Raw genomic sequence first — 24,792 nt, forward strand, 5'->3', positions numbered from 1 at the left:
ATGCTAAGCCATTTAAAATTTAATACGGAGTAAAATTTATAATTGTAATACTTCCGTAATAATATTGAATAAATATTAATCATATGTTTAGATTTAATAATATATTATATTAAAAGAATTATTTATTAATTTAATATAGTGATGGTTAATACGGGTAAACCATATATAAGCAATATTTTACCTTAATTATAAAAATTCTACCTAATAATTTTAGTATTAAAAGTCATACAATAATTACCATAAACAATGTTTAATAATTGCCAAATTCTATTATGCAATAAAAATTACTATTATAAAATTTTTTGTAATATGGACACATTATTTTTATTTAATTATTTCGATTTAATAATATTATATCTTATGTATAAAAATTCAAATAATACTTTTAGTACTATTGAATATTGATTGACTAACAATTATTTTAATTATTAAGGCAATTAATGGATATTTCGATTTAAAAAGTTTTCAAATATATGAATTATACATAGCATTGAATCAATTAGTAAGACAATTATATTAGATAATCTAATAAATAACTTACTTTTTTTTACTTTCAAAAAAAAAAAAACTTACTTTTTAAATTATATCTCATCTTTAATCTTTAATAATGAATATTTTCTTAAAGTATATACATAGACTATGGTTATCAATATAAAATTAAAAGTATATATATATATATATATATATATATATATATATATATATATATATATATATATATATATATATATATATATAATGGATAATATTATTAGTACAAAATAAGTTATACTTACCTTAATAATTAATTATTAATATTATTACCTAATAATTATATATTGTTACCTTTTTCGGTGTAATTATTATGGTAATTTATATACATATATATTTTTATACTTAATGTATAATATATTGGCATGAAAAAAATTATACTTATCTTAATATATAATTAATTTTTAATATAATTTCTTTATTTTTATTAAAGATAATTATTTTAATAATTTTTCTTTCATTATTTTGTGTGATTATTATGGTAATGTATTTAAATTTTGAAAGAGATTATTACAAATATTATAATTAATATAAGTAATATAATTAATGAAATTATTATGGTAATTGTCACAATATTTGGTAATTATAATTAATATAATTAAAGAAATTGAGAAATATAAGATTTCTTCCCTAGAAATATTTGTGACAATTTAGTTAAATTACAATTAATAAAATATGAAATATAATTAAAGAAATGAAATTATTAAATTAACAAAACATGAATATTTCTAATCATACATACACTTATGCACTATAATAATCATGCAAAATTTAAATGTAACTTTTTAAATTTTTAAATGTAATTTTTTAATTATAAATCTATCAATATAAATTATAATTAATGAAATTATATTATAGAATTTTCCTATTTTCATTTTAATAAATATTATGTGTATATAAAATGAATTATACAATCATATAAGGAAATGCGTCGGATTAGAGTTTAAATTTATTCATACAAATTTTAGAATTTACATTTTTTTTTTATAAAACTAATCAAATGTTAATGTTAATAATAATAAGAAGAATTTTAAAATCAGAATTATAAATTAAGTATTAGGGTAATAATTAATCTACATATATTATATATTATTATTATTATTATTATTATTATTATTATTATTATTATTATATAAAAACAAAATCATCCCTTTTCAAAAAAAAAATAAAAAATCATCCAATTTCATTTTCCCGCCCAAACTTTTGTAGTAAAGCTTATTTGGTAAGTAAATGTCTAATGGAAATTAAAAAAAATCTATTAATTGGTAATATTGCATAATTGGTAACATTATGTATGGTATTATATTCTATAATATAATAATATAATTGATAATATTATTGTTCAAGTATAATAAAAATCCTATGTAATAATGTAATAATAAAAAAATAAAATTAAAATTAAAATAATAACAATAACAATAACAATAATAATAATAATAATAATAATAATAACAATAACAACAAATTTAATAATCCAAACAAAACTATATACAAAATAAATTTAAAATTAAAAAAAAAAAAAAGGAAGAAGACAAAGGTGGCTTCCCTTTGTAAATGATGTGGGATCATTTTGATTCCACATTGAAAATGTTTGGAAAGATGAGCTCTTAAACTCCTCTATATAAGAGGGGCATTTACAAACATATAATTGCTTGCCCATTAATATGGGCAAGTATTGAAAAGTCCAAAGACTTTTTTTTTTATTTTTTTATTTTTTTTATTTTAGTACTATTAACCTGACAAATTATGCTGTGGATATGTGTCCACCTTGCAATGTAGACACAGTTCAAAAATTGTTCATAATTATTACTCCCTCCGTCCCGAATTGGATGTCTCATTTACTTTTTGCACGCTTTTTAATGAATTAAAGTAAATGTTATGCACTTTCCAATTATACCCCTCACTTTTTCACTTTTGGAAATAAAAACAATAAAGAAAGCAAAAGCTAGAAGGGTAATTTGAAAAAAGTAGAATGATGGTGATGTTCAATTTTGGAAAGTGGACAACATTTTGGGACAAACTAAAAAGGAAAGTAAGACACATAAAATGGGACAGAGGGAGTAATATATAATTCAAAAAGTTATGAACATATAGTTCTATAATTATGAACATAGTGTTGTGAACATAATTATGAACATATAGTTATGTAATCATGAATATAGAGATTCAATAATTGTGAATATGAAGTTAAAAATTATGCATATATATCTTTATAATTATGAACATATAGTTCAGTAACTATGAATTTAGAGTTCTGTAATTATAAATATAGAGTTCAATACGTACTTATGAATATGAAGTTCAAAAATTATGAATATATAGCTTTATAATAATGAACATATAGTTTAGTAATTATAAACATAGAACTGTGTCCACTTTGCAAGGTGGACACGGTTCCACAACATAACTATTCGATTGACCCTGTAACATGTAAACTTTCTCAACCTATTGAAACCCAACGTGTCAAAAGGCTCTTATTTAAGAAACCTTATCTTAATGGCTTCTTATTTTAGTTTTTTTTTAAAAAATTTTTTTTTTAAATTTATTAGGGGGTTTGAGAAAGATTAACCCAAAATGTATATGAGTTGTTTTAGTTTTTAGCAGTTTGGAGCAAATTGCTAAGTTATTAAATAATATTTTTGGTGTTTTGATTAAATATAAAATGTTAAACAGACGAATTTATTAAAATTTTGACGAATTTACCAAATAATCAGATTACAACAACAACAACAACAACAATAATAATAATAATCCAAAAAAAAAAACTATATACAAAATAAAATTAAAATTAACCAAAAAAAAAAAAAGACAAAGGCGAGCCACCGGCACCCTTTGTAAATGATGTGGGATCATTTTGATCCCACATTTAAAATGTTTGAAAAGAGAGAGCTCATCTATATAAGAGGAGCAATGAGACTCTTATAAACATAATTGCTTGCCCATCAATGTGGTCAAGTATTGAGAAGTCAAAAGGTTCTTATTTAAGAAGCTTTAACTTTGTCTTCTTATTTTAGTTTTTATTTATTTATTATTAGTAGGGGTTGTGGAAGATTAACCCAAAATGTATGTGTTGTATTAGTTTTTAGCTGTTTGGAGCAAATTATTGAGTTATTATATAATATATTTTGATTTTGATATTTTGATGTTTTGATTAAAGTTAAAATGTTAAAATGACGAATTTATTATAATTTTTGTGAATTTATCAATAATCAAATTACAAATAATAATAATAATAATAATAATAATAATAATAATAATAATAATAATAATAATAATAATAATAATAATAATAATAATAATAATAATAATCCAAACAAAACAATATACAAAATAAAATTAAATTTAAAATTAAAAATAATAAGAATAAGACAAAAGGGATCCACGGGCTCCATTTGCAAATAATGCTAGATCATTTTGATCCCACATTGAAAATGTTTGGAAAGAGGATTTCTTGAGCTCCTCTGACAAACATAATTGTTTGACCATCAATGTGGGCAAGTATTGAGAAGTCCAACTGCTCATGTTTTATTTTTGAGTACTATTGACCCGCCAAATTATGATGTGAAACTATGTCCACCTTGCATGGTAGACACGGTTCCAAAATTGTTCATAATTATGAATATATAGTTCTATAATTATGAACATATAGTTATGTAATTATGAATATAGAGATTCAATAATTGTGAATATGAAGTTCAAAAATTATGAATATATAACTTTATAATTATGAACATATAATTAAGTAATTATGAACATATAGTTTAGTAATTGTGAATATAAAGTTCAATAATTATGAATATAAAGTTCAAAGATTATGAATATATAGCTTTATAATTATGAACATATAATTCAGTAATTATTAACATAGAATTATGTCCACCTTGCAAGGTGGACACGGTTCCACATCATAACTATTCGATTGACCTGTTACATATAATATATGTTCACCTATTGAAGCCCAACGAGTCAAAAGACTCTTATTTAATAAACCTTATCTTAGTGGCTTCTTATTTTAGTTTTCTTTTATAAAATTTATTAGGGGGTTTGGGAAAGATTAACCCAAAATGTAGATGTATTGGTTTAGTTTTTAGCAGTTTGGAGCAAATTGCTAAGTTATTAAATAATATGTTTGGTGTTTTGATTAAATATAAAATGTTAAACATTTGAATTTGTTAAAATTTTGTCGAATTTGCCAAATAATCAAATTACAACAACACGACGACGACGACGACACACTACTGAAAATTCTGAAATTTCCGACCACCTAAAAATGATCTTAAATTAAGTTGATACCAAAAAGTGGTCGGAAATAGCAACAAAGGTTTTTCCGGATACCAAAAGTGGTCGGAACAAGATTTTCAACTTGATTTATGATCACTTTCAAGTGGTCGGAAATTTCAGAATTTCCAGTAGTGACAACAACAACAACAACAACAACAACAACAACAACAACAACAACAACAACAACAACAATAATAATAATAATAATAATAATAATAATAATAATAATAATAATAATCCAAATAAAATTAAAATTAACCAAAAAAAAAAAAAAAAAAAAAAAAGACAAAGGGGAGCCCGTCCCTTTGTAAATGATATGAGATTATTTTGATCCCACATTGAAAATGTTTGAAAAGATAAGCTCTTGAACTCCTCTATATAAGAGGTACAAACATAATTGTTTGTCCATCAATGTCGCAAGTATTGAGAAGTTAAAAGGTTCTTATTTAAGAAACCTTAGATTTGTCTTCTTATTTTAGTTTTTATTTATTTATTCATTATTTATTATTTATTAATTATTAGTGGGTTGGGAAAGATTAACCCAAAATGTATGTATTGTTTTAGTTTCTAGCAGTTTAGAGCAAATTATTAAGTTATTAAATAATATTTTTGGTGTTTTGATTAAAGATAAATTGTTAAAATGACGAATTTGTTAAAATTTTGGTGAATTTTTCAATCTCAATTTTTTAAAATTGTCAATAATAATAATAATAATAATAATAATAATAATAATAATAATAATAATAATAATAATAATAATAATAATAATAATAATAATCATCATCATCATCATCATCATAATCATCCAAACAAAACGATATACAAAATAAAATTAAAATTAGAAAAAAATAAGAAGAATGATGTGGGATCATTTTAATCTCACATTGAAAATGTTTGGAAAAAGGAGCTCTTGAAAATGTTTACAAACATAATTGCTTGCCATCAATGTGGGCAAGGAGTGAGAAGTCCAAAGTTTTTTTTTTTTTTTTTTTTTTGTTTCCTTTTTGTTTAGAAGTAAATGAATATTAAAAATAGAAATAAAATATTTCAATAATAATATTTCACATCATGAAGGAGTAAATGCATATTTTTAAAAATAGTAAATGTAAATTAAAAATGGAACGAAAATATTTCATTAATAATATTCTACATCATCAAATTTAAATGTAATGGAAATTAGGTAAAAATATTAATACATCTATATTCTAATTGACGGAAAATAAAAAAAAATAATTGACTGAAAATAAATCTAATATTACTAATTGACTGAAAATTTTAAAAGGAAATGAATATTAATAATTGACTGCAAATAAAAAAATGCTCCATAATTGACTAAAAAAATGACCAGATCATTGCATTTTAATTAAAAATGGAATGAAAATTAAAAATTGGAGAAAAATATTTCAATAATAATATTCTACATTATCAATAGTAAATGCATATTTTAAAAAATAGTAAAGGTGAATTAAAAATGAAACGAAAATATTTTAATAATAATATCTACAATTCTACATCATCAATTAAAAATAGAACAAAAATTAGGTAAAAATATCACTACATTTGATATTCTAATTGATTAATTGACTGAAAATAAAAAAGAATAATTGGCTGAAAATGAATCCGATATCACTAATTGATTGAAAATATAAAAGGATAACTAATCGAGTAATATTCTACCATTATATATTTTAATCCAAGTTATCCGTCCTGATGGATTGAAGGTGTTAGCTCTAGACGAAGATGAATAGGATTGTGTTGTCACTACCAATGTCGTCTACAAAGAGGTTTCAATAATGTGTAAATATAACCGGTGATATTAAGTTTTTTTTAAATGAAAAAATTGTTATATATCTGGACAAAAAAATATATCTTCCATACAAATGAATAAGGATACCAATTCATTTCTATAACTGAGTTGTTAGAGAACGAGCACATTTTACTAATTTATGAAAATTCTAAACAATGATAAATAAAAGTGTCTTGTATCTGTATATTCTATCAACCTTACAAAGAGAAGAGGAAGAAGCTATATACATGAAGCTAGTAGTCTGTTAACAGAGGAAGAACAAACTAAACAAACTAACTGTGATGTTTAACTGACTTTGCTGACTTGGCTATTCTGATTCATCTCTTCTAATAAAATCTGCCCACTCTAGCATACGAAACCATCATTGGTAAATGCAGAGAGTTCGTAAGAGATTATATTTCTGAATCTTTCGCTGTCTATGTGAGACTGATGTAAAAAATTTGAAAAATCATCGCATCCCTGTGGAAATGCTTGAAGTTGCATAGATCTTCAGAGAATGCTGGGGTATATAAGTGAGACCTGAAATAGCAGAACCGCTCTATTAACAACATAAAGTTTCAGTTTAAGTTCCACTTTACGCCCTTGAGCTCAGATCACAGTCATGGCAAGTAACAGGCATTTCCATGAAACTTGATAACCACATGGAAACACCAAATGAGGCAGTAGGGAATTGTTCTAATAAGCACATTTACAAGTGTCCTATAAATGATAGTGTGAGGTAATGTGAATGTAAAACACCACAATTTATAAGTTAATGCATACCTTTCTCTGTTATCTCGATTTGCAAGGAATCAAGTGTGATTATGCCATCCTTAAGGGGAAGTACCTCAAGTTTGTCAGTCGCTGTCGATTGAGAAGGAACACATCTGATGTGTACAAAATTTAGTATGGAAAAAAGATTTTTTTTAAAAAAAAAAAGAAAAAAAAAAAGAAAAGAAAAAAAGAGTAGACAATGCTTACCCTAATGGAACTCTGCTCTGTAACCATAAATGTGTACAGCTCAAATCACTACTTGGATGGACATCAGGTATGGCAATGACTCGCTCATTAAAGGAAACTGATCTCTTATGAACTAATACCTCTTCTTTACTCACGGATACTGAGCTGGGACCATAAGTGAGACCTGAAAAAGCAGGACTGCTCTATTAACGACAAAAAATTCCCCATATAAGTGAGACCTGAAAAATCTTCCACCCATCACCATCAACTTTCCCTCTTCCCCATACATCCCCAAATTCAAACTTTGGTTAACACCCCCTCCTTTCCCCTCTCCCTCTATATAAACCCCCCTCTCCCTCTTCATCCTACACTCTTCACTCCCCCCACTCTCCAAAATTCCGGCGACCTCCTCCAATTTTCCGGCAACATCCACCAATATTTCGGCGACATCCTCCAATTCTGCCGCGAGTACGGTACATCCTTCACTCCCGCTCTCCCTTACCTTCCGTCGCTATTATATATATATTTTCAATATTAACGGTAACGGTGCGGCGACACTTGGCGGGTCACCGCGCCACGGCTCGGCCGGCCGAGCCCCGTCCCACTCGGAGGTCGGCCGTGGGCCCTGGCCCACCGGCCACACGGCCGACCTCGGAGGTCGAGCCGAGACACGGCCGACCTCGGAGGTCGAGCCGAGACACGGCCGACCTCGGAGGTCGAGCCGGCCACACGGCCGACCTCAGAGGTCGCGCCGGCCACACGGCCGACCTCGGAGGTCGAGCCGGCCACACGGCCGACCTCGGAGGTCGAGCCGGCCACACGGCCGACCTCGGAGGTCGAGCCGAGACACGGCCGACCTCGGAGGTCGCCCCGTCACCCGGCCGACCTCCTGGGCCGAGCCGAGGTCCGGCCGACCCCCGAGGTCGTCCGGTAACTCGGCCGACCTGACACGGCCGACCTCGGAGGTCGAGCCGAGACACGGCCGACCTCCGAGGTCGAGCCGATACTCGGCCGACCTCCTGGGCCGGGCCGAGGTCCGGCCGACCCCCGAGGTCGTCCGGTAACTCGGCCGACCTCCGGGGCTGAGCTAAGGTCCGGCCGACCCCCGAGGTCGTCTGGTAGCTTGGCCGACCTCCAGGGCCGAGCCGAGGTCTGGCCGACCACGGAGGTCGGGCCTAGACCCGGTCGGCCTCCGCCTCGGGTCCGTTGCCCGATCTTTGCCCCTTTTGCGCTATAGTAAACACCTTTTTTTTTTTTCGAGAGTGCGTGCGTGCCCCTTCCTTATCCCTCTCCTTTTGTTTCGTAGGTTTGGGTGGTGTATGATCATTTGTTTCGGTCTTGGTGTCCGAGAACGAGATGGACAACCCCCATTCTCCTAGTAAAGTGCTCCCCACTGTTACTGAGGTCCCCAACCCCTCTCGGGGTTCCGCGGCCGACCTCCCTGCCCGGGTCACGAGACTGGCCGAGGTTGAGTATACCAACCTCGACCCGCGTGTTGCCCGTTCCACCTTGTCGCGTCTCCAGGCTCATCATCTAACTAGGGCTACAGACACCATGGGGCCGGGCGTTGAGGTGGTGGCGCCTGCTCCGAATGACAATGTGACCAATCCGCCAGGGGTCAACTTCTTTGGTATCCACGTCCTCTCCTTGTCATACGGGTTCCGTTTTCCGATTCACCCCTTCGTGCTGTCTCTGCTCAACCATTATGAAATTGCTCCGGGCCAACTAGTCCCGAACTCCCACTGCATGGTTCTGGCCTTTCTTCTCAGGTGTCGGGAGGTACGTGTGGAGCCTTACCTCGATCTCTTCAACTACCTTTTTCAAGCCGTGGGCTCCACGGGCCGCTCGAGCAAGGGTTGGGTGTCCTTCTCGGCTCGCTCCCATATGAAAACTTTTCAGGATCTCAACTCCTCAAACCACGGGTGGAAACCCAAGTTCGTGTTTATTGCCGTTGGCCCCGAACTCCCTTTCGTGTCTGCATGGAGCCCTCGATTTCGGAAACACGTCACACCTCGGAAGGGAGCTACCTTGTTGGAGGACGTGCGCGTTTTCCGGCGTGGTGTCCTGCCCATATACATAGCGCCCATGGTGAGTGAGGAGAGCTTAGCAGGTTTGGGGTTCACACAAGGCACCCCGCTTCTTCCCAGCCTGCCGGGGCCTCCAGAGGGCGAGCCCGAGCCCCTTCTTCTGGATACGCCCGCCTCGAGTGAGAGTTCGGGCGACAGGGCGTTTGAGTTCTTGCCGCGGGGTCGAGCCGGGTCCCTCGGCTCAAATGATGCCGAGCCGTCCCGTACGCCCGAGCTCATACTCGATGATGAACTTGAGCTCACCATTGCCATGCCTAGAGGTTGGTTTTTGACACCTTTTTCTTGTTTGCTTGCACCGTCCACGACACTCCTCCTCGTTTTGACCTTGATCTCGCTTGTTGTTGTCAGGTAATCCCCTCCTCATGGCGGATCTCGTGGAAAGATTCCGTATAGCCAAACGACAGAAGACTGCGAGGGAAGATGAGGCGGGTACCTCCCGGGTCATTACCACAGATGCACGTACCCGCGCTACTACTGTCGCTGCCCCCTCTAGGGTCCCGGCCTCGCTTGCTCCGCCACAGGGCGCGCTTACTGCTCCGCCTCGCCCGGACTTGGCTCCAGTGCGTGGGTCCCCCGTCCAGCCCCGGGAGCTTCTTCGCGGTTTGGTCGCTTCTCATGGACCTGCATCTTCTGATTTGGGTGGCTTCTATACACGACTTCTTGAGGTATTCTCTATCTTTCATGCTTTAGTTGCACCATATCTACCTCCGAGAGCAGGGACGTACTTTATGTTCTCTCCTCCGGGAGGTGGGCACACTTTGTGCTCGACCTCGGGAGGTAGGCACACTTTATGTTCTCGCCCCCGGGAGGTGGGCATACCTTGTGCTTGGCCTCCGGCAGGTGGGCGCATTTTATACTTGGTTTTCGCTAAATGTGTTCTTCTATTGACAGATGGTTCTTCACTGTACCTCCCTCCTTGGGACCCACGAGGCCCTCCAAGGACAGGTTGCTGATCTTACTCGTTCGCTGGAGCGAGAGGAGGACGATCGTCGGCGTGCCGTCCAGGCATTGAGAGAGGAGCTCGGCCGTGCCGTCCCCGATTACCGGAGGTCTCCCCAGTTCGCGGAGGATGCTATGGCTTATGCTCGTGCTCACCGGCAGGAGCTCATTGATGAGTGGCTAGCGTCCGAGGAGGGGAGGAGCCGCCTGGAGGAGGAGGGACTGACAGGCTATGACGTGGGGCTATACACGATGCAGCATGACCTTTATGCTATCCTGGAGCAGCAGGACTCGACTTTTGACCCTGAGGAGAGAGGATTGCTTCCTCGTCTCCCCCGACCAAGTAGGCCAGCTGATGTCGCCGCTCCTGCTGGAGCCGTCGATCTGAGGACCTTGGACGAGCTCTTCTCGGGTGGGGATCAGGAGATGAGTGCCGGGCAGGTCTCCCCTACCCCTTTACAGAGCATAGGTTCCTTTGGCGTGGACTTCGCTGCCTTTGAGGCTTCCATCTCAGCGCCCGACCTGAACAGGTAGATTTAGGTCATCTCGTATGTCATCCTCCTTATGTCTTAGGATTCGTGGACTAGACTTGGTATTTGCTAGACTTGGTGTTTTGTTCCTTTTTGCTAGACTTGGATGTTATGTTCATTTTTTGCTGAGTTAATACCATTTAAGGTCCTCCGAGTATAGTGGTTTTGCCACGTTTAGTCCTAAACTTTCAAATTGACCATCTGTGGTCCTTCGACTTTCAAATTTAACCATTCCTGATCCAAGTTAACCACCCATGGAACAGGAGGAAGGGAGAGGTCGGAAGGACAAGAACACCAATGATGGATTTAATTAACCCGGGGGTGTGCCCGAATCATTAAATCCGGATAAGAATATGAATAATAAGTAAATGAACGAAACGACGTCGTAAAGGCCGTGAGACCGTAAATTGTATTAAATGCCATAGAATTGGCTATTACAATAGTATTTCAGGACAAAGTGTGTAAGTAAAACATATCATGTCTTAACGAGACAAGGTGGGGGGTTTTTATACAACCCCCACCCCTAACCGCCACCCCCTAAGGCGGGGGGTGGTTGGATCCGTGTTGACCGGGCCTCCTTGACTGGGTCCGGGTCGGCGGACGACCTCTCCAAGCCGGGTCGGTGGGCTGCTGGCCGAAATCTCCAAGGGCCGAGGCCCAATGGTCGAGGCCCATGAAGCCGAGGCCCCGGGTCTTGTTCCGATCGTATTATATCCATCAATTACTATTCTAAACTTCAAAAGATGCAAACATAAATTCTCCCTTAGTGATCTCCCCCTCTCATGTCCTTGTCATATATGTATGTATAAATCAGTCAATTATAAGTATTATATAATTTGAAGATTCTATGTTTTACTGTATAAAGAAAAAAGAAAAAGAAAAAAAATCTAATAATTTGCAACCTTTAAAAAAAATAAAAAATAAAAAAAAAACCATCTGGGGTTATTCTGTAAAATTAAAGATCTTGGTCTAAAATGTAAAAAGAAAAGGGGTAAATCCACCATGACTGAGAAGCCTAGGATTCGGCAAATACAGTCCAAAACGATGTCAATGAATTTTATGAGTTAGAATAATATACATTATGTGTTAGAATAATGTACTTTATGAGTTAGAATAATTTAAAATAATATACATTATGAATTATAAAAATGTATGTTGCAACAGGTCGCGTGATTTTTTTTTAATACACAAAACAACGTTATTTTTGGATCTTGGTCCACGTAGCTATGTAGACCAGGTCCACGCAATAACTATTGTTAGGGTTGACTATGGGTTCAATTCTTAGGCCTATGACTTGAAATTAATATAATCAAGATTAAATATAATTATTGAATATTGAAAAAGTGAACCAAAGTACTAATATAAAAACTAGCAAACGACTTGAAAAAAAAAAAAATACTCAAATGATCAAGTCTAGTAATGAAAATACATGTACATATAATGATCTTAAAACAGTGATTTATAAACTAACATCAACTTTTGTATGTAGTTCAAAAGTGACATTTAACTGAATTACTATTAATTTGATTATTATAAGATGCTTAAATTCATGTTATTCTTTCAAAAATAACATGAATTTAAGCATCTTATATTATATATATGTTCATGAATAAAATTCATAGGTGGAAGAATCAGCAACTATATTCCTCAATCCACCAACTGTTGATGCCACCATCATGAACACTCCAATCACTATACATGCCTGTCCAATTAATTCATCCAAAATATTTGTCAACATTATTCAATCACTAACAATACAATATGCACAATTTATTAACAAAGACTTACACTTATTTAATTATTTTTTGAGATGACAAGAAAAACTCTTAGTCACTATCCGATGTATTGGGTAAATAAATGACCATAAAAAGATAAATCAATCTAGATTGTCCATAGCTGACTGACTCAAATCAAGAGGGCTGAGATTCGAACATGTGACCTTGTGGTTACAAGTTCGTATTCTTAGTCATCTTAGAAGGATGGATAGTTTACTCATTCACAAGTTTTACAAGGGATTTGTTTTATTATTACAGTGAATTTTTTGGGCTTGGATGTTTCTTTTGGGTCTGAAATTGGTTTTTGGGCAGTGTAGTGTTGGATCAATGAAAATTGGAAAGTAATGGTGATTGTTGTTAATATGTACAAACTCTAAAACTTTTTGCATTCACTTTTGATTATATACGGTACTAATCGGTACCTTAATAATAATAATAATAATAATAATAATAATAATAATAATAATAATAATGTCATTTTAATCACTTAATTATGATTGTTGTATAAATTTAGTCCATCAGTTAGTTGCAGTGCAAATCTAGTCTCTTAGTTTTTTGAAAGGAAATCTAGTCTCTTAGTTATTATTAAAGTGATGAATTTACCAAAACAATCACTTTAATAAGTGGCATATTGGTGACAAATTCAGTTCTTGAAAAAAAATTAGCCACTTTTAATTCTTGTCAGATTGTAAGAAATGTTTGAGCATTCCATTGATCTTTATTGTAAACGTTTCAGAATTAGCTTTTTTTTTTTTCAAAAAAAATAATAAAATTAAATCGTCATAATTGAGTGACTAAATGTAGTATTTTCAATTGTGGTATTAAATGAAGATTAAGAACTTGAACTTACCCAATTTATGCACCATGAAATGCTCAATCTCTTTGGTTTCATGATCTTTAGCCAAATTATGCTAGGAAGCTGCAACATTTGTCAACAAAAATAAAAGATTTTAAAAAAAAAAATTTTGAGTTTTTTTTTTCTTTCTAAGTTTCTAAGTTGTTTTATTATTAGTGTTTTTTTTTCTTTTTTTCTTTTGGGTGAATCTTATTCAATGAGATTATTATTTAAATAATATATTTAATGTATTTAAAGGAAAAAATAGCATTATTCAATAAAATTATATTTTATGTATAAAATAAAATATTAAATTTGAAGGATTTGGGAAGTTGGACTTACAAAGTAAGAAGTGGGAGCAAAGCCAAATCCACCAAAGAAGCCAAGAAGATCTCCAAAGAAAGGAAAAGTTACACCAACAAACAAAGTGAAGGCTGCACATTATTCAAGTTTAGAGCTTTTACTAAATAATAATTAACTCTATAAATCAAGAGAGCCAATAATATATAACAAATATAAATTATATAAAATCTTGATGATAAAGTTAAGGGTGTCAAAGTGTATCAAAACCTACCAGTCAACCCTAACTTAAGGCAACAAAATTTTGCCCTATATACCAGGCTAGCTTTTAAATTTGTTTTCTTATTTTGAAAATTTATATCAGTGAAGCAAGAAAATTGATAATATAAGTTAAATACAGAAGTCTCACCAACGTAAGCAGAACGAACGACGAGCCTCAGCACTAATCCCGGAGGAATGTTCAATCTCTTCACCATTGTTCTCTCCAACATATCAAACACTGGCATTGCATAAACCTGCAAAAAATTTTGGTATTAACTTCTCAAGGCCACATTGTTAAAAATATGTTTTATTATGAAAGTCGTTACGCATTCAGTACTAGCTATAACTTTTGACGTAGTGGTAATTAAGCACGTTGATCCTAACAAAAACAGTTGATATGGTATATTTTATAAATCAAAATAGTATTGAAGTTACCAGCCTAAGTAAGCCATGGCATAAGGCAGGCTAAGAACACCAGCACCAACCATGGCAGTGACAGTGTGGAAGGTGGAATACCACCATTTGGCTTCCCTGGGAGGCCCATTTTCTCCTTTCCATAGCTCATCAGAAGGAACTGCCTGCAAATTAAACAAGGGATTCAATTCTTGAACCAAAACAACATAAGACAAGCTAGCTAGGTAGGAGGTGATGAGGATGGCATATGCTATTCTCACTTTAGTACCATCAGCCTGGAGTTGGCGAACGAGCTCCTCGAGCAGATTGACATCTGTCCTCGATTGGTCTAACTCCATAGTAATAGCATTGTACAACTCCATGGTTTTGACCTCGTCTGATCTGAGGGCTAAGGGCTTCCATAGTTCTTTTGGCGGTTTCGAGTTGTACGTAGTAGAGTTTCATTAACAAGCACTTGCGCTCGAACTTCCGCCTCCTTGCAATCCCTTAGTTGGATTTTCATGTCCTCCACGAGCAATAGAGAATCGGTCAGATTTTCCTTCAAGTTATTCGGATCAACTTGTGCTAGTCCCGCGTTCTTGGTTTGGGTAGCCTCACATTCCGCTATGTTTTCAAGCTGGGATTTCAGTTCCTTTATCTCATTCAAGGCGAAAACTAGTGCACTCGAGCTAGTCACCTCAAGCTCACATTCCACCACCTTAACCCGTTCCTCGGGGGAATTCTGAGGTTCAGTCACATAAACCTCCTCAGCAACTGCTCGTTTCAACAACCGCTTCTCGGATTCTTCCAGTTTTGAAGATATGGCAGCAAGCTACTTCTTTGTCTCCCCCGCTTCTTGCTCTGCTTGATTCTTCAATGCTAGAAATATGGAGAATAATACAAAGGATCCCTTCCAATTAACCGTATATTGACGAAAGGGCATCTATTGGAAAGATCTTAAAAGTCAAGGGACCTATAATGTTCAAATTAAAAGTTGGGGATTAATTTTAAAAAATTATAATAGTTGGAAGACCATTGCTGGATCGTTATATTATCTTTATTTTCTACAATTCAAAGATTCATTACCTTTAAATTTATTAATTTATTATATTCACTATATTTTACATTATCTCGTAATTAAATATTAAAGTTATAATACAAAATATGTTTTATATATTTATTTACCAAGTATTTTATACAAATATAATAAATATTAATCAAATTCAATATTTATATACCTAAATATCTCCGATATAATAATATTGCATTCATATATTTTAAAATCATTCGCACAAAGCACGTAAAAGAACTAGTGTGAATATAAGACAGACATTTCACATTTTCAGTCATTCACTCATTTCATTTTAAACGCTCGCAGTTGACACCAAAAGTTGCTGAAAGCTTCCTGCGAAAAACCCCATGGGAACAATGTTAAACCCTTGTCTCTCTTCTTCATCTTCACCCAGAGGGCTTCACACCCAAACCCCACTATTCTCTCACCCTTTTCAATCCCTGTCTTCTCGCTCTTCCCTTTCCACTCTCTTCAAATCCTCTTCTCTCCCCGCCCAAAAGCCCCTGCAATGGAGAAAGCTTTCCTTGGAATGCCGCCATTCCGACTACTTTGAACCTCATCAACAACAAAATCAATGGGCTTCCCCCAATAACTCATCCTTTTCTTCACAGCCAGGTATCCACAGTAATTTTAAGTTCTACTCTTTTTATTTTTATTTTATTTTAATTTTATTGGTACTCCATACTCCATAGGTTTATAGTTAATGGGCTTGGCATTTTTAAAAATTTCTTTACTTTTTTTTTAAAAAAAATAATAATAATTGAAGAAAGAATAAGTAAATTCATTGAGCTGAACTGCTAATACATTATCCATAGTTTTAGTAAGCTGAGGATTTTGGAAGCTTGTGGGTTAATATTTTAGGTTAAATTCAATATATGCATGTTTGTTAAATGTTCTGCAGATTTTTTATTCTCCAGCACTAAAACTGATAATTTCCGAATTTATTATGGGAACAAAATTGAGGGCATAAGAAAGGCCCTCTTTATGTCTTCAATTGAGGCTTTATTGTAGTGATAAGCAAATTTGAGGTTAATGAATTAGGGTATATGATCAAGCATCTCCAGGCTCCAGTTAAATTCATGTTGAGCTGTTGAGGGAATTGTGGACGAATTTTTAACTTCTTGTGGTTCCTCTTTGCAACAATGACTCAGGTTGTGGCTTTATATTATTTTTCCAAACAAGAAAAAGAAATGTTTGAGCAATTCCTTGAGGGCCTTTATTTCATTTTACACTTAACAATCCTTTATGCGAAGCAGGAACATTACCACCTAAGGTTTTTATTGGATACTCAATCTATAAAGGGAAGGCTGCGCTCACAGTGGTGCCTTGTGCTCCAGAGTTCTCACCCTTAGATGTATGCTTTCCAGCTCTACTCTTGTAGTTAAAATTTGATCATATCATGGTTATTCGATAATTTGTTCAGTTTGTTTGATGGATAACAGTCGGGGGCATTCAAACTATCGAAAGAGGGTTTTGTGTTACTTCAGTTTGCTCCTGCAGCTGGTGTTCGTCAGTATGATTGGGGTCGAAAGCAGGTGATCACCGCTCAATATCTATTATTGCTTAGCTGTGGTACAAATTTTAGGAGAAATAGTCTAAGTGTGTTATTAAGTTGGACAAAAGATGTACTATCTATGGCTTGATTTGCAATTAAGTTTATTTTGCTTTATATGTCTTCAGGTATTCTCATTGTCAGTTACTGAATTGGGATCTTTGATTAGCCTTGGGGCAAAAGACTCGTGTGAATTTTTTCATGATCCTAACAAAGGAAAAAGGTACGGAAAACATATATACCTAATGGCACAAGGCATAGTATACTCAGTAATCACTTATTGTCCATTTCATCAAATTGTTGGCTGATTGTGGAAATAGAAGAATATGCCAAGTGCATAAAAGTTCTTGCCTTGTAATTGCTATGCAGCTAAATATGCAAGTTAGTGATTTATGCATAGTGGACGGATCAAAGTTTTTATTAATTTCTCTCTCTCTCCTTAATTTTTCTATCGAATATACAAATGTTTCAAATATATGGTTGTTTGCAGTGATGAAGGAAAAGTCAGGAAGGTGTTGAAGATAGAACCCCTACCTGATGGATCTGGCCACTTCTTTAATCTCAGTAATCCTCACTTCTCCAAAACCTTTGGTTGTATAAATTATATTGCTCTTGCTTAGAATCTGAAATGGTTTTGTTTCTCCTGCAATGGCAATGGATTGAAGGTGTGCAAAACAAGCTTATAAATGTTGACGAGAACATCTACATACCTGTTTCAAAGGCTGAATTTGCCGTTCTTGTCTCTGCTTTCAATGTAAGATATATCTTATACTGCTCTTTCTTACTCTTTTTTGGGGTGACGAGGGAAACCCACAGCCACTACCCGAGAGTGTGTAATGGGTAAACCCCACCTTGTGATCCTAGTTGGTAAAGGACCACAAGGAAGTAAACCAACTTAGGTTGTCCATAGCTGGCCGGCTCAAACTAAGAGGGCTGGGATTGGAACTCGTGACCTTTCTGTATTGGTGCTGATCTTTATTTGATTATTATCGGGAATTCTTCTCTGCCTTTTAGTGCCATTTTCTCTGCTTTAATGTCTCTACCACTTATTTCCCCGGGCATGGCTACTTACACGTACTTTTGTGTGTTCTTCTGCAGTTTGTGTTGCCATACCTCTTAGGTTGGCACACCTTCGTAAGTTCCGTTGGTCCTGAAGATGCAAACTATGCAAACAATGCTACTAATCCCAGATCAGGTGCTGATTTTGAATGGCGAAGGTAGTTCTTTAACTGCTAAACTGTGACTTGTGAGGTAGCTGGTGAATATGAACACAACTTCTATCTGTATTTACCTTTAATGCTATTACTTAGCTCGGTGAAATATTTTGGGTATGTGACACACTTTTGTGAATCTTGTTTGGTAAATGGCTTTTGGAATAGTTTTTTATATATATATAACTATCAAATCATCAAAATAAATTCATACAACTATTTATTACAGTACATCCTATCAACTTAAACAATAAACACAAATCATTTTGAGTCTGAAGCATATCATTTTGTGGGGCTGCATTTCAACACACTTATTCAGCTAGCTACTGAACTTTGATACAAAGAACCCATGCACAGTCAGAACACTTAGCAGAATACAATGTTTGAAAAATACTAAAGCTTAGTACCAACATTCCCACTAAGCTTAAGGTTTCCACTGAGTTTCCCACTAAGGTTTCCACTCAGCTTCCCACTGAGGTTTCCACTGGTACCCCATCCTTCTTGAACCTGAATTGAGTATTGCAGGTGCCACAGAACATCCTCGATCGAGGGGCGCATGCTTGGCTCTACGCAAAGGCAGTTTAGCGCGATCTGGACAGTTGTTTTAAGTGATTCATACGCAAATGTTGCTCGGATACAAGGATCTGTTAGGTCACGTAGCTTTCCCGGTGACTCTGCTAAGCAAGTCTCTATCTGTTATTACGACAGCAAAAAAAAAAAAAAAGAATGCCTTTTTAGCTTCCTTTCATGCCTTTCTTTGGTGGGTAGGGGTTGTCGGGCAGAAGTCGGTGAAGGGTCAAGTCAAGCAATTGGTGGGTAGGGAGATTGTTGGGCGGAGGCCGGTAAAGGGCCAAGCCCAACACCCTGTCTCTCGAAAATGTGATGGCAGTATAAGGAAATAAAGCCCTAATAGGGGTGGGTAAGGGGATTGTTGGGTGGAGGCCAGTAAAGGGTCAAGCCCAGTAGCCCGTCTCTCGAAAATGTGATGGCAGTATAAGGAAATAAAGCCCTAACCGGGGTTGAATCTAGTTAGCGATATGTGTACCTGGAGTTTAAGGTCTTCTGCTTCTGCTTGAGAAGTGATTTGTCTACCAATTACTATTTCAATCAAAATGACTCCTAGCTGATAAATATCATCTTGTTCTCCACTCTTTGCACTGAATTTGTGGTTTTGATGAGTAAATAATATCTCAAGAAATTTAAAGAAAAAAGTTAGAGGGGCAGAAGTACCTGATATGATGATCTTGTGCATGGAGAGAACTATCAGAAACAATCTGTGAATGTCAAAAAAAAAAAAAAAAAAAAAAATCAAATTTTAAGGGCTAAGACTATAAATTTGTCTCTTCCAATGTACTAGGTAATTTGTTTAAGGATGAGTACCTTGGATGGCAGAGATATGTTATAGTTTGTAATTCTAGGAGTGAGTGTCTCATCTAACAACACATTCTCAAGTTTTAAGGTGTTCCCAGTAACCCCTCCTGTATGCAAATACTGGATTCCCTTTGCAATCCCCATTGCCATCCCCATTCTCTGAGGCCATTTCAGAACATCCCTTTTTCTCCAATCTATCTCCCAAAAAACAAAAAAAAATAGTTCAGCATATAATATATAAACATAAATGTGCAATTCAGCTATCAGCTTAAGCTTTTAGTTGAAATGGATCACATGTTTCAATATGGTATCAAAACCAACCCCATGTCAATGGTCATGGATTCGAATCTCTGCATCACCCAATAAAAAGAGACTATGGTTCACGTGCTGCATGGAGCCCGCAAAAAGTAACTGGCTCGGACACGTGAGGGGACGTGTTCAAGCGTTGAGCATATACAAACATAAATGCGCAATTTAACTATCAGGTTAGGCGTTTACCAGTGAGGTGGTCCTTGAGTGATCCAGTGGCGATATTTTCAAGCACAATAAATACAGTGGTAGGTGTGTTGTTGTCTTGATATGTAACAATGCAGTGTCCAAGAACACTCATCAAATGCCTATGCCTCAGCTTTGATATTGTCTCCATGTGTTGCTGCAGAATTTGATTGGAATACTTCTGCTTTAACTTCTGGCAGTTCACTAGGACCACACTCCCATCTCTAAGCTTTCCTCTATACAGCTGCACATAAACACCCCCAACTACTTCAAACACCCCCAAATTTATGGCAAGAATGTCCCCACCCACATACAATTCAGCCCTTGTTCGATTCAAGATGTGACGTTGTGGCTTACTATGGAGGGATGTAGTTAAATGGTTAATGTTCACCTACTTATTACCAATTGATTTTAAATAGAATATGACAATCAGATAGTCAAAGAACTCTGCGGTTAAACGTGTTTTACTTACAACAGTCACAAGATGAGTGAAGTAAGCATAGTGCAGCGCTGAGATCTATCATATGACACTAAAGAAAAATGTATAAATTGAAGGACATTGTACAATCCAAACAGTGTAACCTTGTTTAATCATCTGATTAAATAGTGAAATGAAAGTACCTGACCCTGTGATCCTTCTCCAACTAGATTTGATGGATCAAACTGGCTGGTTGCATCCTCCATTTCCTCCAGTGTGAACACATTGTAAGGTGGCAGTCCTAATGATACCATCCTCATTGGCCTTCTGCCATGCCCTGCTCAGTTCAATTTTACAAAATGCATTGCTACACAACATCTTGATCAAACCATATGTATATAATGAGTGTGAATGTTAATTAGTTGCACTGTAAGTGTTGGGCAGAGGTCGGTGAAGGGCTAAGTCCAACACCCTGCCTCTCGAAAATGTAGTTGGCGGTATAAGGAAATAAAATTGTGTCATCGCTATGAGCTATAACTTTTGGCTTAGTGATAAGCGCTATGTTAACAAATGATATCAGAGCCTAAAAACTGTATAGTTAACGCTGGCAAGTGCCAAATCCAGCACCAAATGGCTACTGGATTGTTGGGCGGAGGCCGGTGAAGGACTAAGTACATCACCCTGCTTCTCGAAAATGCAGTTGGCAGTATAAGGAAGTGCAACTGCACAGTGTCAAGTCTAGCACCAAATGGCTAGGGAGATTGTTTGGCGGAGGCCGGTGAAGGGTCTAAGTACAACACCCTGCCTCTCGAAAACATAGTTGGTAGTATAAGGAAGCGCAACTGCAGAGTGCCAAGTCTAGCACCAAATGACTAGGGGGATTGTTTGGTAGAGGCCGACGAAGGACCAGGTCTAGTAGACCAGTACCCTGCCTCTCGAAAATGTGATTGGTGATATAAGGAAGCACTTATTCTAACAAAATGATTACCTCCATCAGTCATTTGTGGGTGATTCTTGTCAAAAACAAAACTCTCACACTTGTACTTCTCATCTCTTCTCCTTGACACTTTCCTGTAAATTACTAAAACCAACAACCCAATGCCACCAACAACTGCCACAATGCCCCCAATCACACCAAGAACTATCCCAAGCTTGATGGTATTAGACTCTTCCTTCTTGCTCTTAGTTCTTGGATTTGGATTCACAGCTATTGCCTGCTTTGCACAGAATGAATGCTGGTGCTGGTACTTTGAGCCTGTATTAGCCAGACAATTCCAAACACTAATAACCGTCCGATTCCTCGAGTTCGATCCTAGGCAAACTGGCAACTTCCCCATTAAAAGGTTGTTGGAAATGTCCACAAAGCTCAGGCCTTTACTGCAAGAAACACTAGCTGGAAGTGCTCCACTCAACTGATTCCTAGCAAGATTGATGTACTCCAAGGATGGCAATGAAAACGAGAAGGAAGGGATTGGACCCACAAGTTTATTGGAAGAGAGATCCAATGTTGTCAAAAGATTCAGCTTTCTCAGCTCCTGTGGAACCTGGGATCTCAGGGAATTGTTGGCTAGGACAAGTTTAACAATGTTGTTTCCCAAGGAGGGGAAACTTGGTCCTAAGTTGTTGCCACTCAAATCAACCTCTTCGAGCCCCGATACCCCCTTCAGATCCGGGATACTCCCATTCAACAAGTTATGACTCAAAACCAGGCTTTTCAGGTTCTTGAACTTGGCTATGGATTGGGGAATGCCGCCACGGATTTGGTTCGAGCTGAGGTTTAACGCCTCGAGCCCGCCAAACCTGGTGATCTTAGCCGGCAAAGAACCCCATAACCCGAGATTCACCAATGACAATCTCTTCAAGCTGGAAAGCTTGGTGAGAAGAGTGAAGAATGAATCAAGAGAGAAATTCTGGGAAAGATGGGAGGCTTTGTTTCCAAGAATTGTAAGTTCTGTGATGTGATTCCCAGAACAGGTGATCACTAGAGAAGGGGTTTGTGGGAGAAAGCAGAAATTTGTCCAGTTATTCCAGCCTTGAAGAGCTTGGGGGTATTCAAGAAGCTGCTGAACCTGGAATAGGATCCTCTTCTCTGAGGATAACAATTGTGCAGAAGAAACTGGGATTAGCAGAAGCAGGAACAGGGAACAAACCAAGAAACTGGGCTTCATCTTTTTTCTTGTTTTTGTGAGGAATTGAATCTCAAGTTCCCATCAATCTACTAGGCTAGAAAGAAAAATATGGAGCTTTTTCACTATATGGAGTGGTGTTTAATTTCAAGAAAAATAATGAATGAGCAATTATGGGGGAATATAAAGCTGAAAAAATTATAACTGAATGAGACAAGAAAGTGAGAATTATGACAAATTATTCTGTGGACCTGAGTTTAAAAATACACAATTTACATATTAAATATTCACTATTTACTTTTTAAAAATTCACAATCTATGATAACCCTGTATTCTATTTATATTTAAATGTTCACAATTTTAATATTAAAAATACACAATTTAGGATCGAGTCCACTTTAGGTGGACCTGGTCTATGGTATAACAACTGGAGAATTATTTTGTGGTATTGAGTGTCCCAAAATCCACTGATATATATATATAAAGCTTTTAATGATTAGATTTTAAAATGGGATACAGAGGGGATGCACATGACGTACTGACTTGTAAGCAATATTCTATTCCTTTGATTTGAATGAATGGCATAATCCTAATTTTATTTTTATCTTTTCAATTATTATTCACCATTGTGTAATTTGTCTCTTATTTTCAATTTCATTCAATATGGTCACTCAATTAGTTATTGTGTTAAATATTTAGTCCTTCGGTTGTAAATTTAATTAATTTAGTCTGTTAATTTTTGAATGAAAATAAAAAAGTTGAGGAACTAGATTCAGGAGGGATTAGATTGACTATAGTTATATAATTGGTTATTCTTTTTTTCTTGCGTCAGAAACCTCTTTTTATTTTTATATTTTTTGCTTTCTTTTTCTTCTTCTCTTTCCTCAGCATCTCTTTTACTTGGCACCTCAAAAATCACACCAAAACTCTTCACTATTGAGGATGTTCTTAAAACACTATGTTAAGTGTTTGAAGTGTGATTATTGAAAAGTAAATTTTTAAATTTGAAGTGTGATGATATACAATAAATGCTTTTGAGCATAATCACTTTTGGATTATTGTTCAACCATCACTGTAATAAATGCTTTTGCTCATTAACTAAAGTGTACTTGTTTTAATGAAATTGATGTCTGAAGTAAATGCTTAACAACCTATAAGAGTTGTTAAATTGTCCATTTATAAAAATAAAAAATTGAATATGCATGCTATTAAATAGGATAAGGATTTACCTATTAATAGTATGTTTGAACAGATACTACAATATAATAGAATCAGTAACATTCAAAAAAAAAATAGGAGAATGGTTTTAAGAAAAAAATAAAATAAAATAGGAGAAGGATTTACCTAATGCACACACCCACAAAAAATTATATATGGCATCATTATTTGTTTTTGTTAAATATCTCAAGTTACAAGATTGTCTTTATTACTTATTATTATGCAACATAATAAAAAAATCACAATATATTTATAAATAGAAAAAAGATATATTTGCATAATTTTTTAATTATTATTTGATATGGCTTATTAGGGGTGGGCGTTTCGATTTTCAGTTTCTTTTTAGTTAGGTTTGGTTTTGTCGGTTTGAAATAGTTCGATTTTGCCTTGGATTTGGTCCGGTTCGTTTTGAGAACTCAAACGTTCCCTAGCTAGTTCTCTTGCGCACATAATTAATTAATTATTTATTTTTACTAATAATTTAAATTTGAAAATATAAACAACAAGTCCACAATGCATATTCCAAAATTTTCAATCTAAAATAAGTCTAAACCGAATCGACTTCTTCACTTGTGTTTGCCATTCGACAACGTCACAAACTCACAAAGAACAATTGTGAAAATTTTGGTTAGCGAATTGGGGATTTAGTAT

At 35.4% G+C, this 24,792-nt stretch overlaps 3 protein-coding genes and 1 long non-coding RNA gene across 5 annotated transcripts; 1 reads left to right on the top strand and 3 right to left on the bottom strand.

Annotated features, from left to right (window-relative positions):
- Positions 1 to 6,967: 6,967 nt before the first annotated feature.
- LOC109160870 lies at positions 6,968 to 7,725 on the bottom strand. The gene is made up of 3 exons (XR_002050821.1): positions 7,580 to 7,725; positions 7,382 to 7,485; positions 6,968 to 7,138 (listed from the first exon to the last, which is right to left on the bottom strand). It is a non-coding gene; the product is annotated as an uncharacterized LOC109160870 (long non-coding RNA).
- A 4,830-nt stretch (positions 7,726 to 12,555) lies between these two features.
- On the bottom strand, positions 12,556 to 14,536 carry LOC109161060 (lysine histidine transporter-like 6). Its single transcript, XM_019309371.1, has 5 exons — positions 14,434 to 14,536; positions 14,067 to 14,158; positions 13,740 to 13,808; positions 12,681 to 12,816; positions 12,556 to 12,645 (listed from the first exon to the last, which is right to left on the bottom strand). Exons 1-4 carry the CDS (start codon positions 14,528 to 14,530, stop codon positions 12,718 to 12,720), a joined length of 357 nt encoding a protein of 118 aa, XP_019164916.1. The 5' UTR covers positions 14,531 to 14,536; the 3' UTR covers positions 12,556 to 12,645; positions 12,681 to 12,717.
- A 1,483-nt stretch (positions 14,537 to 16,019) lies between these two features.
- On the top strand, positions 16,020 to 18,680 carry LOC109161057 (single-stranded DNA-binding protein WHY1, chloroplastic-like). 2 transcript variants are annotated; one of them, XM_019309367.1, is made up of 7 exons: positions 16,020 to 16,365; positions 17,004 to 17,104; positions 17,193 to 17,285; positions 17,431 to 17,525; positions 17,793 to 17,866; positions 17,968 to 18,056; positions 18,401 to 18,680. In XM_019309367.1, the coding sequence occupies exons 1-7, from the start codon at positions 16,098 to 16,100 to the stop codon at positions 18,521 to 18,523; spliced, it is 843 nt and encodes a 280-aa protein (XP_019164912.1). In that variant the 5' UTR covers positions 16,020 to 16,097; the 3' UTR covers positions 18,524 to 18,680. The 2 variants fall into 2 exon arrangements, with proteins under 2 accessions (XP_019164912.1, XP_019164913.1); XM_019309368.1 differs by having other exon boundaries at positions 17,007 to 17,104.
- A 27-nt stretch (positions 18,681 to 18,707) lies between these two features.
- LOC109161056 (probable LRR receptor-like serine/threonine-protein kinase At1g14390) lies at positions 18,708 to 23,149 on the bottom strand. Its single transcript, XM_019309366.1, has 7 exons — positions 21,786 to 23,149; positions 21,001 to 21,134; positions 20,383 to 20,623; positions 19,894 to 20,078; positions 19,744 to 19,787; positions 19,559 to 19,670; positions 18,708 to 19,206 (listed from the first exon to the last, which is right to left on the bottom strand). The coding sequence occupies exons 1-7, from the start codon at positions 22,963 to 22,965 to the stop codon at positions 18,907 to 18,909; spliced, it is 2,196 nt and encodes a 731-aa protein (XP_019164911.1). The 5' UTR covers positions 22,966 to 23,149; the 3' UTR covers positions 18,708 to 18,906.
- Positions 23,150 to 24,792: the final 1,643 nt, after the last annotated feature.

This window comes from Ipomoea nil, unplaced genomic scaffold, assembly GCF_001879475.1.
Source record: "Ipomoea nil cultivar Tokyo-kokei standard unplaced genomic scaffold, Asagao_1.1 scaffold2921, whole genome shotgun sequence".
Lineage (NCBI taxonomy): Eukaryota > Viridiplantae > Streptophyta > Magnoliopsida > Solanales > Convolvulaceae > Ipomoea > Ipomoea nil.